The 16,026-nt window shown below is 38.7% G+C and overlaps 2 protein-coding genes across 2 annotated transcripts in view; both read left to right on the top strand.

The window, feature by feature from the left end:
- Nucleotides 1-1,545: 1,545 nt before the first annotated feature.
- On the top strand, nucleotides 1,546-6,799 carry LOC103037148 (fucolectin). Its single transcript, XM_049479344.1, has 4 exons — nucleotides 1,546-1,634; nucleotides 2,729-2,793; nucleotides 4,911-5,208; nucleotides 6,658-6,799. Exons 1-4 carry the CDS (start codon nucleotides 1,546-1,548, stop codon nucleotides 6,797-6,799), a joined length of 594 nt encoding a protein of 197 aa, XP_049335301.1.
- The window catches only part of LOC125802168 (uncharacterized), a 34,411-nt gene continuing 20,581 nt past the window's right edge, over nucleotides 2,197-16,026 (top strand). Inside the window, exon 1 of the mRNA XM_049479309.1 lies at nucleotides 2,197-2,291. The gene's annotated coding sequence lies outside the window, so the exon portion shown is untranslated. The remainder of the gene's footprint in view (nucleotides 2,292-16,026) is intronic.

Here is a 16,026-nt window from a genome sequence, read left to right as displayed (position 1 = left end):
AGCCGGTTCCGAGACAGCTTCTTCCCCCAGGCAACCAGGCTGCTGAACAGCCAGTAGAACAGTGTTCTGCCCAACCCTCCCTACTGACACCCATACAAACTCTGCACCCTGCACTTTACTTTACACTGCATCTATCAGACTTTCCCATATTATACAGCATTCTGCCCCCTGCTCTGCCCACTCAACTCATTCCTTACCTGCACTTTACTCATAGTTATTCTGTCATTCTGTCTGGGTCTTCCCCTGGGCCTCCTCCCGGTGGGACGTGCCCGGAACACCTCACCAGGGAGGCGTCCAGGAGGCATCCTAATCAGATGCCCAAGCCACCTCAACTGGCTCCTCTCGATGTGGAGAAGCAGCGGCTCTACTCTGAGTCCCTCCCGGATGACTGAGCTTCTCACCCTATCTCTAAGGGAGAGCCCAGACACCCTGCGGAGGAAACTCATTTTGGCCGCTTGTATCCGTGATCTCGTTCTTTCGGTCATGACCCAAAGCTCATGACCAAAGATGAGGGAAGCAACGTAGATTGACCGGTAAACCGAGAGCTTTGCCTTTTGGCTCAGCTCTCTCTTCACCACGTTGGATCTGTACAACGCCCGCATCACTGCTGATACAGCACCGATCCGTCTATCGATCTCCCGCTCCATCTTCCCCTCATTCGTAAACAAGACCCCAAGATACTTAAACTCCTCCACTTGAGGCAGGACCTCCTCCCCAACTCGGAGAAGGCATTGTACCCTTTTCCGGCTCAGGACCATGGCCTCGGACTTGGAGGCACTGATTCTCATCCCGGCCATTTCACACTCGGCTGCGAACTGCTCCAGTGCGAGTTGTAGATCACGAGCTGATGAAGCCAATAGGACCACATCATCTGCAAAAAGCAGAGACGCTATCCCAAGGCCACCAAAACGGATCCCCTCAACACCTTGGCTGCGCCTAGAAATTCTATCCATAAAAGTCATGAACAGAATCGGTGACAAAGCTCTGTCTGACCCTCACAATTCGTTTAGGTCTGCCAGGTCTGAACGGCATCCTTCCCCACCATTGGAGTCAACTCACCAGTGGTCAGTGGAGAGCTCCGCTCCCCTCTTCATCCGAGTGTCCAAGACATGCGGCCACAGATCAGATGACACGACAACAAAGTCTATCATTGAACTGCGGCCTAGGATGTCCTGGTGCCAAGTGCACATATGGACACCCTTATGCTTGAACATGGTGTTAGTTATGGACAATCCATGACGAGCACAGAAGTCCAATAACAAAACAACACTCGGGTTACGATCGGGAGGGCCATTTCTCCCAACCACACCTCTCCAGGTCTCACTGTCATTACCCATGTGAGCGTTGAAGTCCCCCAGCAGAACAAGGGAGTCCCCTGGAGGGGTGCACTCCAACACCCCCTTCAAGGACTCCAAAAAGGGTGGGTAGCCTGAACTGCTGTTCGGTGCATAGGCACAAACAACAGTCAGGACCCGTCCCCCACCATAGGCGGAGGGAGGCTACCCTCTCGTTTACTGCGGTGAACCCCAACGTACAGGCCCCGAGATGGGGGGCAACAAGTATGCACTCCAGAGTGGAAGAGTGTCCAACCCCTCTCAAGGAGACTGGTTCCAGAGCCAGAGCCGTGCGTCGAGGTGAGCCCGACTATTTCTAGCCGGAACTTCTCTAACTTGCACACCAACTCCGGCTCCTTCCCCTCCAGAGAGGTGACATTCCACGTCCCAAGAGCCAGCCTTCGGCCGCCACCCAAATCACACTGCACCCCGACCCCTGTGTAATTATTTATTGATGTATCTGTCTGTGTAACTATATATTGATGTATTTGTCTATCTGTTTAGCTATATATTGATGTGTCTGTCTGTCTGTGTAACTATATATTGACCTGTCTGTCTGTATTAGCAATTAATTCAGTTCTGTTTCTGGTCTATATGCATTTTATATAACTATTATTATTATATAACTGTATTATTATTATAATTAGTGAAACTATATTCTCGTATTCTGTTAATAATAATTGTGTCAGTTTAGTTTTATAATCTTGAGGAATTATCTGGTGAAAGTTAAGATGTTAAAATGCTGAGATGTTGAGTTTAATCTCCAGCATCTTCTCTCCTTACGCAACAACCTCTTATCTCCATGAACACGTTTAAAAATTACAAAACTAAAAAACTGCTGAACAGTTCAGTAAATACAGCAGATAGATGATGAAACAGGTCAGATATAAAATCCTGTAGCAGATCTGAACTCATCACACCTGCAGCGCTCCTTCATCCTGGAACTTTCAACACTGCGTGAGTTTATCTCAGACGCTCTGAGGTCGTTTGAGCTGATTTGTTATTTTCTGAGATATTCTAAAATTATCTGAAATATTCTAATATGATGTGAGATGTTCTGAGATTTTCTATAATGGTCATAATCAGCAGAATTTACGACAGTAATAAATATTGTTAAATTGTTTGTTTATGTCTCAACTAATCATTAATTGAGACTAGTTAAGATATTATTAAACATTGCTATTTTTTATTCTAAAGAATGTTGCAAATGATAATTAAGTAAGACATTTCTGAAAATATGCATTAATTAATATTGTCTTATCTAGTGTGACTAATAACTAATCACTAATTAGTTGAGTTAGTTGAGTACTGGTAATTAATGTACCCTTATTGTAATTGTTTGTAATTGTAATCATTAAGTATTAATGTTTAAAACTGTATCTGATTGATTTCAGGAAAATGGATCATCGTGTTTTTATCCTGCTGGGATTGATTATTCCAGCAGCTTCATCTACACAGTGTAAGTTCAAACCCTTTACTTAAGTCAAATAAAGAAAATGTTTCAAGCATAAATACAAAAATGTATCATTAATAAATCGTATTAAGCAGAATTACACGTGTGTGTATACTCAGAGTAAAATGAACATTGTTGTTTTATTCTATAAACTACAGACAACATTTCCAATTTAAAATATTGTCATTTAGAGCATTTGTTTACAGAAAATGAGAAATGACTGAAATAACAAAAAAGATGCAGAGCTTTCAGACCTCAAATAATGCAAAGAAAACAAGTTCATATTCATAAAGTTTTAAGAGTTCAGAAATAATCAATATTTGGTGGAATAACCCTGGTTTTTAATCACAGTTTATTTTCATGCATCTCCTCCACCAGTCTTACACACTGCTTTTGGATAACTTTATGCTGCTTTACTCCTGGTGCAAAAATTCAAGCAGTTTAGCTTCTTTGATGATTTGTGATCATCCATCTTCCTCTTGATTATATTCCAGAGGTTTTCAATTTTAAAATGAAAGAAACTCATCATTTTTACTGTATATATATATATATATATATATATATATATATATATATATATATATATATATATATATATATATATATATATATATATTGTATATATAGTTTACATATACTATATAAAAAGACACATCAAAGACAAATCAAAATAAACTTTTGCCATTTTAGGATTTCAATTAGGATTAGCACAATGACTTATATTTGACAAATACCCAAATAATAAGAGAGATAGACATTTTATTACTTTCTGCAAATTCAAGAGTTTACATATGTTTTATTAGTATTTGGTACTATTGTCCTCACACTTTATAAGCTGGGTCAAAGTTTTGGGTATCCCTCCACAAGTTACTCACAATACTTGGCAAGAATTTGGGCTGAATTCTCCTGACAGAATTGCTGTAACTGAGCCAGGATTGTAGGTCTTTCCAGTTTTGCCCATAAATATATTTTAAATAGCATTGATAACAGGGCTTTGTGACGGCCACCCCCAAAACAAACGTTGCCTTTATCATCCTTAATCCAGTTTTTAACCTGTTTGACAGACTGTATGATTTTTGGGTCACTGTCCTTTAGGAAGACCCATTTGCGCTTAAGCTTTAACTTCTGGGAGGTTAAAACGGAATGGAACATTTGAACAATGTGTGCATTAGAGGGGTAGTGACACAAAAATGGCCTTTATACCAAAAGTAAAAAAAAAAATTGTAAGTACTATGATTAAAAACAAACTAATTGAGGAATACTTTGGATACTGAATGACTGAATTAATTTATTGCTAAAATATATCATAGAAACACTCAGCCGTACATGAGGTTCCACAGAAAATGTGGGAATTTTAAAAGATAAATACGAAAATTGTTATCTTTGATAATAACTCTGCTTTTTCCTATACACACTATGTTATTAAATATAAGCACTATGTGACTGATCAGCGACACGGGGTCAAAATTACACAATTTGGTACCACTTTAAAATAAGAATTCCCTTATAAAGGGTTTATACATGGTTTATTAATTATTAATTATTATAGATTAGATGGTAAATGCTTTAAAACCATTGATAAGCAGCACATCACATCAATTGAAAAGGCAACACTGATTCATTGTTAGCTTAGTCGTATAAATCAACTTAGTCATTTAATTGAAGTATTTAGAAAGATCTGAAGTTTGACAGTATCAAGTGTGGGACCACATTTGAATATTTTAGCTCACTGTTGCCATTTCTATTAATGTGTTGTTATAGATGAATATTTTAACTGCTTATTAATGGATTTTAAAGTATGTGCAACCTAATTAATAGCAATTAATAAAGTCTTTGTAAAGGTAGAACTTATTTTAAAGTGTTACCCACAATTTTTTCACTGTGGAAAATCGCCAACTCACCTACAACAGGTTTCCTCACGAGAACACGCCAGAGCTAAACACACAAGAACTAGCGAAGCCATGTTCGAGAATCTCAATAGAGGAGAATACGCACTTAAAGTGAGCCCAACATGAACAAGTTCATATGAAGCAACTGAGCAAAATCTGAATTTATAAATGTCTGATCAGTTTTCTATTCTAAACAATTTAACATTTGAATCTTTGTTGCTCTCTTGATTCCAGACAATAATCTCGCTCTCTTGGGTAAAGCCACCCAATCGTCCTTGGTTGGATACCCCTATTCAGCATTCGGACATGCCTACAACGCCATAGACGGGAATCCCAATTCAAACTACCACGATGGATCCTGCAGCCACACCTCCACCCAGAATAACCCCTGGTGGAGGGTGGACCTTCTGTACAAGTACAAAATAACCTCCATCACCATCACCAACCGGGGGGACTGCTGTGCAAACAGGATCAACGGAGCCGAGATTCGCGTCGGGAACTCGCTATACAACAACGGAAACAGTAACACACGGTGAGAGAAGCTCTTCCTGTTTCATACTTTCACTCTTTCACACTGCAGTTACTGCAATTCCAGATTGTTGAGTATCTTTCCAGAGCAGATTCCTCCTAAAAGCATCAGCGTAGGATAGAGAGCATATCTAATATACAGTTGCAGGAAAAAGTATGTGAACCCTTTGGGATTATACTTGGATTTCTGCAAAAATTGGTGATTAAATGTGTTCTAATCTTCATCTACATCACAACAATAGACAAACACAGTCTGCTTAAACTAAAACCACACAAACAATTATATGTTTGCATGATGTTATGTAATGAACACAGCATGTTAATATTCACAGTGAGAGTAAATAAAAGTATGTGAATCTTTGGATTTAATAACTGGTTGATCCTCCTTTAGCAGCAAAAACCTCAACCAATGGTTTCCTGTAGCTGCAGATCAGAGCTGCAGAACGGTCAGGAGGAATTCTGGATCATTCCTCTTCACTAAACTGTTTCAGTTCAGCTATAATATTATGGGATATCTGGTGTGAATCTCTCTCTTGAGGTCATGATGCTGCAGCATCTCAGTTGGGTTCAGGAGGTCAGGACTCTCCAGAAGGAGTATTTATTTATTTTCTTCTGTTGAAGTCGTTCGGTTGTTGATTTACTTCTATGTTTTGGGTCGTTGTTCTGTTGCATCATCCGTCCTCTGTTGAGCTTCAGTTGGAGGACAGATGGTCTTAAGTTTTCGTGCAAAATGTAAGCTTGGTAAATTTGGGAATTCATTTTTCCATTGATGACAGCAATCCGTCCAGACCCTGAGGCAGCAAAGCAAAGCAGCCTAAACCATGATACCCCCTCCACCATGTTTCACAGTTTGGATGAGGTTTTGATGATGGTGTGCTACGCCTTTTTTTCTCCACACATAGCATTGTGTATGTTCCTTCAAAAACAACTATTCACAATTTTAGTTTAATCTGTCCACAGTATATTTAACTATTATTGGACCTGTGAACATCCAGGTGCTCTTTTGTAAATTTGTAAACTTCAGGATCCAAACCAGCCAGACTGGTTTGGATCCTGAAGATTGTTCTGAGTGAGAAAGAGAGAAAGTTGGTTGTAGACAGCACGCTCAAGGACTTTGGAAAGGAAAGAGAGGAGAGAAACTGGCCTGTAGTTGCCAAAATCCAAGCTGTCTAGAGTTCGTTTCTTTAAGATTGTGTATGTTCCTTCAAAAACAACTATTCACAATTTTAGTTTAATCTGTCCACAGTATATTTAACCATTATTGGACCTGTGAACATCCAGGTGCTCTTTTGTAAATTTGTGAACAAACGTGCAGCAAGTCTTCAGCTGACACTTCCAGCTGATAGGATTCTTCCTCACCTCATTGATCATTCTGTGCTGTGCTCTTGCAGTCTTGCAGTGATTCGTGATGGGAGTTATAAATCTCTATTCGCCTTTTCTTCCTTGATTTCAGGGTTGCAGTGGTTTCCTCCATCCTTCCCGGCAAATCCGTGACCTTCAAGCTCAGCAACATCTCGGGACGTTACGTCAACGTGATCTTACCCGGATACAACCGGATCCTGACGCTCTGTGAGGTCGAAGTTTACGGGTATTAAAACCCCACCGTCAGAGCGCTGATGTTTTAAATCTCTATTGAACATCACCTCCATTCAATAACTAATAATAAACTCATAAGCAAAACGTAAATTGTGTGTTATTGTTCTATAGAAAAAGTTCATATTCATAAAGAGTTTTAAGAGTTCAGAAATCAATATTTGGTGGAATAACCCTGGTTTTAATCACAGTCAGTTTTTTATGCATCTTGGCATCATGTTCTCCTCCACCAGTCTTACACACTGCTTTTGGATAACTTTATGCTGTTTTACTCATGGTACAAAAATTCAAGCAGTTCAATTTGTTTTTTTGGCTTGTGAACATTTTCCTCTTGATTATATTCCTGAGGATTTCAATTTGGTAAAATAAAAAAACACATACATTTTAAGTGCTATAGATATGCAATGTTTCTGCAATCTGATCAATCGTATGTTAATATTGTAGTCTGAACATCAGCAAAGCCCCGCCCATATTAACCACATCACCACCCCGTCAGAACATGTGCAATAAAGACGATACCACACCGTCCACCCTCCACAAGCAAAACTAGTTTCCTCATCTGTATTTGAACTGAGGACTCTGCTGAAGGCTCCTAACCTCCATGACTTCATCTACCTAGAAATCCCACCACGATATAATAGTAAAACCAGGTGCAGTGGCGCAAAAAGGGGGTATGCAGCGAATGCGACACATAGGGGCGCTGCACTAGAGGGGGCGCCAAATAGATGCCGGAAAATTATCTCTAGTCTGTATTTTCTGTAAGAGCTGTTTGTTCATGTATGATAATACACAGGGGCGTCGCCTGGCCTGGGCTTCCGGGGCTTTAGCCCCAAATAAGTTTCCAGTAGCCCCGAATCGTTTCGCTCAGCTCAGCTGTAATATTAATGAGGAGACAGAGCGCTGTTCACTGTGAATATAAAATCTTTTGAAGCGAATTACAGAGGATTAAAGTTCCACCTGTCAGGAGAAACAGCCAATCAGCTTGCTGGTTTTGCAGAGCGCTGTATGCTAGTATGAGAAGGTTTTTAAGTTCTTGCACCGAGTTTTAGCGCTGATGTTAAAACATATCTAAATATACAGCGATTTTTCTAAAAGAAAGGTAACTGAACTAACCATGTAAACTGTGCTGATATGTTTCTGATAGCAGATTAAAAAAAGACTCGTCTCTGAATCAAAACACACAGATCAAAGTTTGAGAACATAAAACTATATATGTTTAACTTGCCCTGATGTACCTGATCAGCCAATAACTATTTCATTTTTAAATTGTTTTTATTAATGTAGGATTGGAGGGTTACTGTAAGCTATAATTAACGGAAATGTATTTAGCTAACCAGTTAGCTAGAAGCTGGATGTTGTGGGGAGACAGAATTTAGTACTATACATAGTTTAAATGAGTTTATTAACCCTGTCTCTGGTTTCTGCCCTAAAACTGTATGTTTTCCACCGGATCCAACTGATCAGCTAATAAACTAATATAATGAACTGGGCTGAGCCCCGGATTTTTACATACCCAGGCCACGCCCCTAATAATACACTTCAAAAAACAGAATCACAGCACTAACCGGGCGCCCATCCACTCCTTCCCCATCTACCCTACTGTCACTTCCTCCCAAACACAGGCGCTTGAGAATTTATAATATAATGGATCAGAACAAGTAAATTAGTAGATGGTGAATCATAAAACATTAATTATAGAACGCGCCGATAGTATGTTTGCATAGAGCTCAAAAAGTATGTAGTTGCGCCCCTGACCAGGTGTGAACAGGTGTGAACAGGCCAAAAATGTGTTTACATTTCATTTAAATTGCATTAAAGTGCAATCACAGCACAAAATCGCAGAGTTATAAAACACCTCCACCTCACACAGCGTCAGATACTCCTTCCCAGGCCCGGAGTGGCTAATCGGGAGATTCGGGAGGATTCCCGATGGGCCGGCTCATGTCAATCTCGAGTTTGGGCCGGTTGGACAGAAAAAATAATTTTGACACATATCTGTCCCTTATCTAATCTTATTCTTGCATTCATTTCCATTCAACTACGTCTGCATTCTCTATTCATCTGACAGCACAGCCTCTACTGCGCAGTAGATTAGATGGGTTCAACCATCTGAGGGAATTCTCCCCTCCCAAATGCTTGAGTTGGCTGCGTTGAGTGGTCTTTTCTGAAGCGATCAAATTAAATACAGCAACAGAATAGCAGAAGCGTTACTCGGCTGTGATGGAGCGTAAAAAGAGGCCGAAAAAGCCAGATTAAAAAAAAGAAAGAAGAAAAGGAAGAAGCTGTCAAATGTTTAAAATTAACAAGCTTTTTTTCCAGAGGACAGACTCCAGCTGCAGCCGGTAAACAGAGATATGGAAATAATCTTCAATTGTCAGCTATTGCGCAGATAACACGCCCTGGCGTGTCATAATTAATATCTGGCTATGTTTATGAATTATTATAGACACCCAATATGCCATTTTAAAGGACACGCGCTCACACGCTCAGCCCCCCGCTCACCTCACACTCCTGCCTCAAACTCCGCTCCAACAAACCAGCAGATCCAACAAACCAGTCTCCAGTAAAAATTAACATCTATTTTAATCCGCTGTAACACAGCTTCCCTGTAACGTACCCGTATATAATGTATATGGACGGAAAGCTTAAAGTCTCGTCTGATCAAATATGTGTCGGCCGACTCTGGAAAGGAGGGGGCTTTTAAAGAAACCGTGCACAATCTTTTTTAGGAATACTGCAAAATAAGTTATAAAATAAGTATAGTTTTTATTCTTATAAAGTTTCCAGTCCTTTGGAGAAAGAAAATACCATTCCAAGTTTAAATCACTATAATATCCATAATAACCAAGGAAAGAGAGCAGTTTATCATTTTACATGGTGATTCTAAACACTTTAAAGCAAAATATAGAGCTGCAAAAACACTTCATCCATATAAATATTTCATTTTATGGATCTGAAAATAAAAAAAATTAAAATAGAAAATTTTATTTTTTTTCTTTTACCTTTTACGTTTAATTAAATAATTTTAAGTGTTTTCAATTAATTTTGTAAAGGCTTCTAAGTAATATTAATTCATAAAATGTATGAATTTAATTTTAAAATCACCTGATTTAAATTTGAATGAAACATGTTTAAGTGAAGGGTGTTCTGTTAACTTACCAACATATACTTGAACTTATATGCAATAAAAAGGCATTGTGAGAGCTAGCTGCTGTTTCATTTAATTAAATTCCTTCTCCATGGAAAAAGTGGGCCGGATTTGGACATGAAACTCCTGATCCTTCCTCCCTGGAATCACGACGGTGACGTACCTCCCCTTCATCCCGTTCACGGAGGGATTTTTACCGCTGGAGGAGATCACACCACACCAACAGATACAGGAAACACAAAGAGAGAGAGGAAAGTATTACATAATATTAAAGTATATTGTAGTTTCTACACTGAAAAAAGTGAACTTTGCCCTTTGTAAATGATACATAATGGAATTGTTCTTGTTTTTCTCAATTTAAATGGGTTTTTGATTCTACATAATAATAATACATAATACTGAGAAAGAAATAATTTTGCTTAAATCGAATTGAAAATAATTAAAGGTCACCTTCCGTCGTTTTTTCTTTCATTTTAAAATGTCTAGTTGTGGTCTCTAGTATGAATGAATGACATGTGAGCCGTTTTTGTAAAAAAAAAGTGCTCAGGTGTCTCTGTATAGCTCTTTTTTAATGGACTGTTTTAGGGGTGTGTCCAAAATGACCGGATTCCAGCTTTGCTCATGAATATTCATACATGCAAACAGCATGCAAATATCTCTCCTCTGATTGGCTAGGAGCACTGCGACGCCCCTCCACCGCTCTGCCGCTCACTGCCTCCCACCTCCTAACTGATGAGCGGTGATGTTGCGTCGCTTCAGCTCCGCCTCTGGGAGTTTCTGGAGCCAAGGTGGGCTGGTCTGTGAGTTTCTGCCTACGTAGGCAGAAAGATAATTCAAAATTCACCCGTTTTTCGGAGGGGGGGAGGGGGGATTTCTTTGCTTAGCTCCTGCAGACAATGGGGGCTGCAAAACAGTTTAATGTGCAGGTGTACACATTCAACTCGGAGAGACCTACTGTATTCCACAAAAAACAAGAAAAATCGGATTTTCGCGGAAGGTGAGCTTTAAGTTAATGGTTAGGACTTCACTGCGCAACTTTTCCCACCCAGGGTCTGCCATTTTCCTCCCCCTGCTTCTGAGGAGACTCGTCTGGGAATAAGCATTTGCTGCACGGTAAGATATTGCATGTTATTTGTCTTTATGAATGCATTTATGCTTGACATTTATAGAGATGCCAACTCGATTATAATTCGATGCCAAAAGTTATTGTTATTGGAAAACCTATGTCGACTAAATGTTAGTTAGTTAAGTAACTTAGCTAACCTATCTGAGCTACTCAAACAACAAATACTGAGTCATATTTTTTTGTACGGTATAAAATTATATATTATACACTGTTATGATGTTTAACCCTTGTGTGATATTTTTGTTACTCGTTTACTTTGTTACTTGTATTAAATTCAGCAAAATTAAGCAATTCTACATTAAAATGCTTTACACATGCTCGCTTCACCTAAATTGCAAGCAATATAAACAGCTTACATGGTTAATATTTGCCCTTTACCTTTCTTATGTTACATTTCTTTTAAAAAGTGCTACTCTTTTTTTTATTAGTTTTTTTTAAATAAAATGTAAAAGAAAATGAATTAAACTCAAGATATGAGTAGAAAATTTGTTTAGTTTCAAATTTACAAATGAAGCAATGTTTATTAGCCCTTGGCCAAACATACTGTATGTAATATAAATGTGTAGGGGGGGGGGGGTGTACAGTGTGTGTTTATTGAAAATGTTTTGATATATGTTTTTCACAAAAATGAGCCAATGAGTTTGAGTTAGAAAAAATAATTTTTTTGTATCATTTGATGAAAAATAAAAACGTGTCGCACAGACCCGAACACCACACAAGGGTTAAACGCAATGGAGGATATATTAAAGAGCTATCCAAGCTAGCTTAACTAGGTTAGCTAATGCTAGTTAGTTAGCGTAAGCCAGCTAGGATGGAGCTACTTAGACAAATATAAGCTATCTTAACTAACCTAGCTAACGCTAGCTAAATCTGCAGCGCCATTTGTTTTTTACATAATTATATTTAATATATATTTAATTATATTTAGTTAAGGTAACTGGCGTAACCAAGATTGTTGGGTTAGATATCGCTAATGTTAGAGAACCTGAGGTTATGGGATGAATGAGCTAGCACGGCAAAACATGAGCAGCTCAAACCAAAACAATCTAATGTACAAGCTCAAGGTCAAGCTACAATAGGGTTAAAGTACCCACAAATATTTAATGGCGTTTTGCCTTTGAATTGTTTATTAACCCCTTAACACGCCCTGGCCCGCCGGAGGACCAGAAAAATGCCATAATTAATATCTAGCCCTGTTTATGAATAATTCTAGGCTCAATATAGACACTATTGCCTTTCAGAAAATAAACATTTAGGGCGAATATATGCCTTGTTTGTTGAAAATATGATTCATAATTTTCATATTTGCATTTTTCGTATGTCCATATTTGATCCAATGCGGCCATGATATACATCATGCAAACCTTTTTACTGTAGGATGTGCAGTTCCTGAATTAGAGTCAAAACAGTGCGTTAAACTGTGTGTTTACAGTTTAGATCGGCTTTTGTTTATACCGCAAGGTTACTTGAGGACACTCCTGACACACCCAACCACTACTACCATGTTCAATTGAACATTCAGAGCTCTTTGTGTCCGCGATGCTCTGCTGAATCAGCAGATATGTGGCAGAACATGGAAAATGCAATAAGATGGTTTTGATAAGGCGTTAAAATTTGTATAAATTTTTTTTCTGCCTCAAATTATTTTAAGCACTGGTTGAACATAAATGAGGATTACTGGCAAGTGGATTGATGGATTTTCTTAAATTTGGAGTGATTTTGAAGCCAGGAGTCTGAGGTAGGCGCTGGTGGGTGTAAGGAGTGTCCTCACACAGTGTAAGGCACTCTTTCGACTCTAATTTAGAAACTGTACATCCTACAGTAAAACGGTACCGTAATTCCATAATCCGGAGGGCCAGACGGTTTAAATGATGTATAACATGTCTGCATCAAATATGGACGTACGAAAAACACACATATGAAAATTATTATTCATAATTTTAATAAACATAGCATATTTCGCCCTTAATTTTCTGAAAGGAGATACAGCTAAATATATTCTAAGCATATTGGGTGTCTATATTGAGCCTATAATAATTCATAAACACAGCCAGATATTAATTATGACATTTTTCTGGCCCGAGGTCATATAGCTAGTTATCTTATTTGACAAGCCTGAGGTTATGAGATGAATAAGCTGCAGTACAGCTGAGCAGTGTTGGGCACGTTACTTTGAAAAAGTAATTAGTTATAGTTACTCGTTACTTCTCCAAAAAAGTAACTGAGTTACTAACGGAGTTACTCCACTATAAAAGTAATTAGTTACCAATAAAAGTAACTATGTTACTTTTTTATTATTTGCCCGTCAAAAAAAGGAAATCAATTATGTATTTACTATTATTATTAGAGAAATAACAAACGAAAATGAACCCAAAATGTTGACAAAAATATAATCTAACGAATTTCAAAAAAACAAAACGAAATTCTCCACAGAACCAAAGAAAATTACTAAAACTTGTAATACTGAAAAAAACGGAAAAAACTGAAAAACGCGTCTGGGGATGAAATTAAACAAACCAAGACACACTCAAAGAAAATATGTATATATAAACAAAACAAAATAATGGACAAAAACAACAATCTAATGACCGTTAAAATTGTATTAATATAACAGCTTCACCAAAAGAGAAAGCAGCAGCACCACAAAAACCGGAGCAGCTGAAAAGAGCTTAACGTCCTTAATTCGGAACTTGGGCTGTCCACGGCAATCACTGAATTAATTAGAGCAGCAAATCATCACAATTGTGCCTCACTTCACCACGCCATCCCACAGGCACAGCGGCCAGAAGCTCAAGTTCACCGGAAAGAGGAGGGGTCAACCAGGGCAAAGCGAAGTTAAAACAAAAAAAAAGTTCATAGAGCAGCTAAAGTAAGGTGCAGTAACGGGGTGTCGGAAATGGTAACGGTGTTATAGTTACAGTCATAGTAATTAGTTAGATTACTCCTTACTGAAAAAAAGTAACGGCATTAGTAACGCCGTTAGTTTTAACGGCGTTACTCCCAACACTGCAGCTGAGCTAACTTAACTTAATTTGCTTTTGTTCAGGATAAAAGATAACAAGAGTGAAACTCAGCACTAACCACACACAGTTCAACACTGTGTACCAGCAGGTCCGTTTACATTGTTAAATTATTATTTGTGACAAAAAAACATTACATTTCTGAAGATATCCCATTAAAATGATTCGAGCTGGCATGTCGCCAGCATTTTCTTTTTTTTACATTAATTCATTAATTCATGTAAAATATTCACACATTTTGTATGTTTGATTTTTCATAACCATCCATTTAAAAAAGCTATTATGACTGGCCTAGTCAAGACCATATTAATCAGGATACAGATATGATTTTTTTTTATATATTTTTTTTATAATCTGAAAAATGTGCGCAGATGATGGCAAATGATGTCCACCTCAGGAGAGAAGCCATTATTATTAAAGCACTTTGTCTGTACCTTGGTGAGGAGGATGGCTTTCTGATTAAGGAGTACATAGTAAGTAAGTATTTATTTATTTATTTATTTATTTATTTATTTTTATGCACCCTAAAGTAATTATAATTAAAGGAACACATTACTGAAGAATTGAGTTTTCTTTTTCTTTGTTTTTTAAAGAACATTCCATGTGAAGACCTCGTAAAAGACCAGCACACCACCAAAATGGGCGTTTACGTCATCACAAAAGATGGTGGAGCGCTTGGAGGACATGATGACATCGGCATAGTGGTTGATGGAGACAACATTCTGGACAACATGAAATCTTTTGCTCCATCGTTTGCATTAACGCTTGCCATAATCTAGGCGCTGAATTTGGCTTACCCCAAAGAGCTGAAATACTACCACCACTGTATTTGTACAGAAAGTTGTGAAAAGTCCTTGGTCTGAAGAACGAGATCAGTGGGTAGTCAAATTACACAAAAACACTGAACGTCTGAACAACACTGAAGACCTATGAAACAGAAGATAAAGATTTTTTTTTTAGTTTGTTGATCTAACCCAGGGGTGTCCAAACTACGGCCCGCGGGCCATTTGCGGCCCGTTTCCTGTTTTGGAGCGGCCCTCGAGGTATTTTAGAAATAGAATGAAAGTTGGCCCGCTGTTAAGCAGGTTTTTATAATGTGAGATTCAAAGTTTGAACGCTAGGTGTCAGAAACAGGCCAAAGAGTCTAAAAGCAGAGAGAGTGCGCATTTCTAGCGCAGAAAAACGAGCCAAAGAGTCTAAAAGCGGAGAGAGTGCGCATTTCTAGCACAGAAAAACGAGCCAAAGAGTCTAAAAGCGGAGAGAGTGCGCATTTCTAGCACAGAAAAACGAGCCAAAGAGTCTAAAAGCGGAGAGGGTGCGCATTTCTAGCACAGAAAAACAGGCCAAAGAGTCTAAAAGCGTAGAGAGTGTGCATTTCTAGAGCAGAAAAACGGGCCAAAGAGTCTAAAAGAGGAGAGAGTGCGCATTTCTAGCGCAGAAAAATGGGGCAAAAGAGTCTAAAAGCGAATAGAGTGCGCAGTTTTAGCTCAGAAAAACGGACCAAAGAGTCTAAAAGCGGAGAGGGTGCACATTTCTAGCGCAGAAAAACGGGGTAAAAGAGTCTAAAAGTGGAGAGGGTGCGCATTTCTAGAGCAGAAAAACGAGCCAAAGAGTCTAAAAGCGGAGAGAGTGCGCATTTCTAGCACAGAAAAACGAGCCAAAGAGTCTAAAAGCGGAGAGAGTGCGCATTTCTAGCACAGAAAAACGAGCCAAAGAGTCTAAAAGCGGAGAGTGTGCGCATTTCTAGCGCAGAAAAACAGGCCAAAGAGTCTAAAAGCGGAGAGGGTGCCCATTTCTAGCACAGAAAAACGAGCCAAAGAGTCTAAAAGCGTAGAGAGTGTGCATTTCTAGAGCAGAAAAACGGGCCAAAGAGTCTAAAAGAGGAGAGAGTGCGCATTTCTAGCGCAGAAAAATGGGGCAAAAGAGTCTAAAAGC

This window comes from Astyanax mexicanus, chromosome 1 (genome assembly GCF_023375975.1).
Source record: "Astyanax mexicanus isolate ESR-SI-001 chromosome 1, AstMex3_surface, whole genome shotgun sequence".
Lineage (NCBI taxonomy): Eukaryota > Metazoa > Chordata > Actinopteri > Characiformes > Acestrorhamphidae > Astyanax > Astyanax mexicanus.
This window is presented reverse-complemented; position numbering and strand designations above follow the sequence as displayed.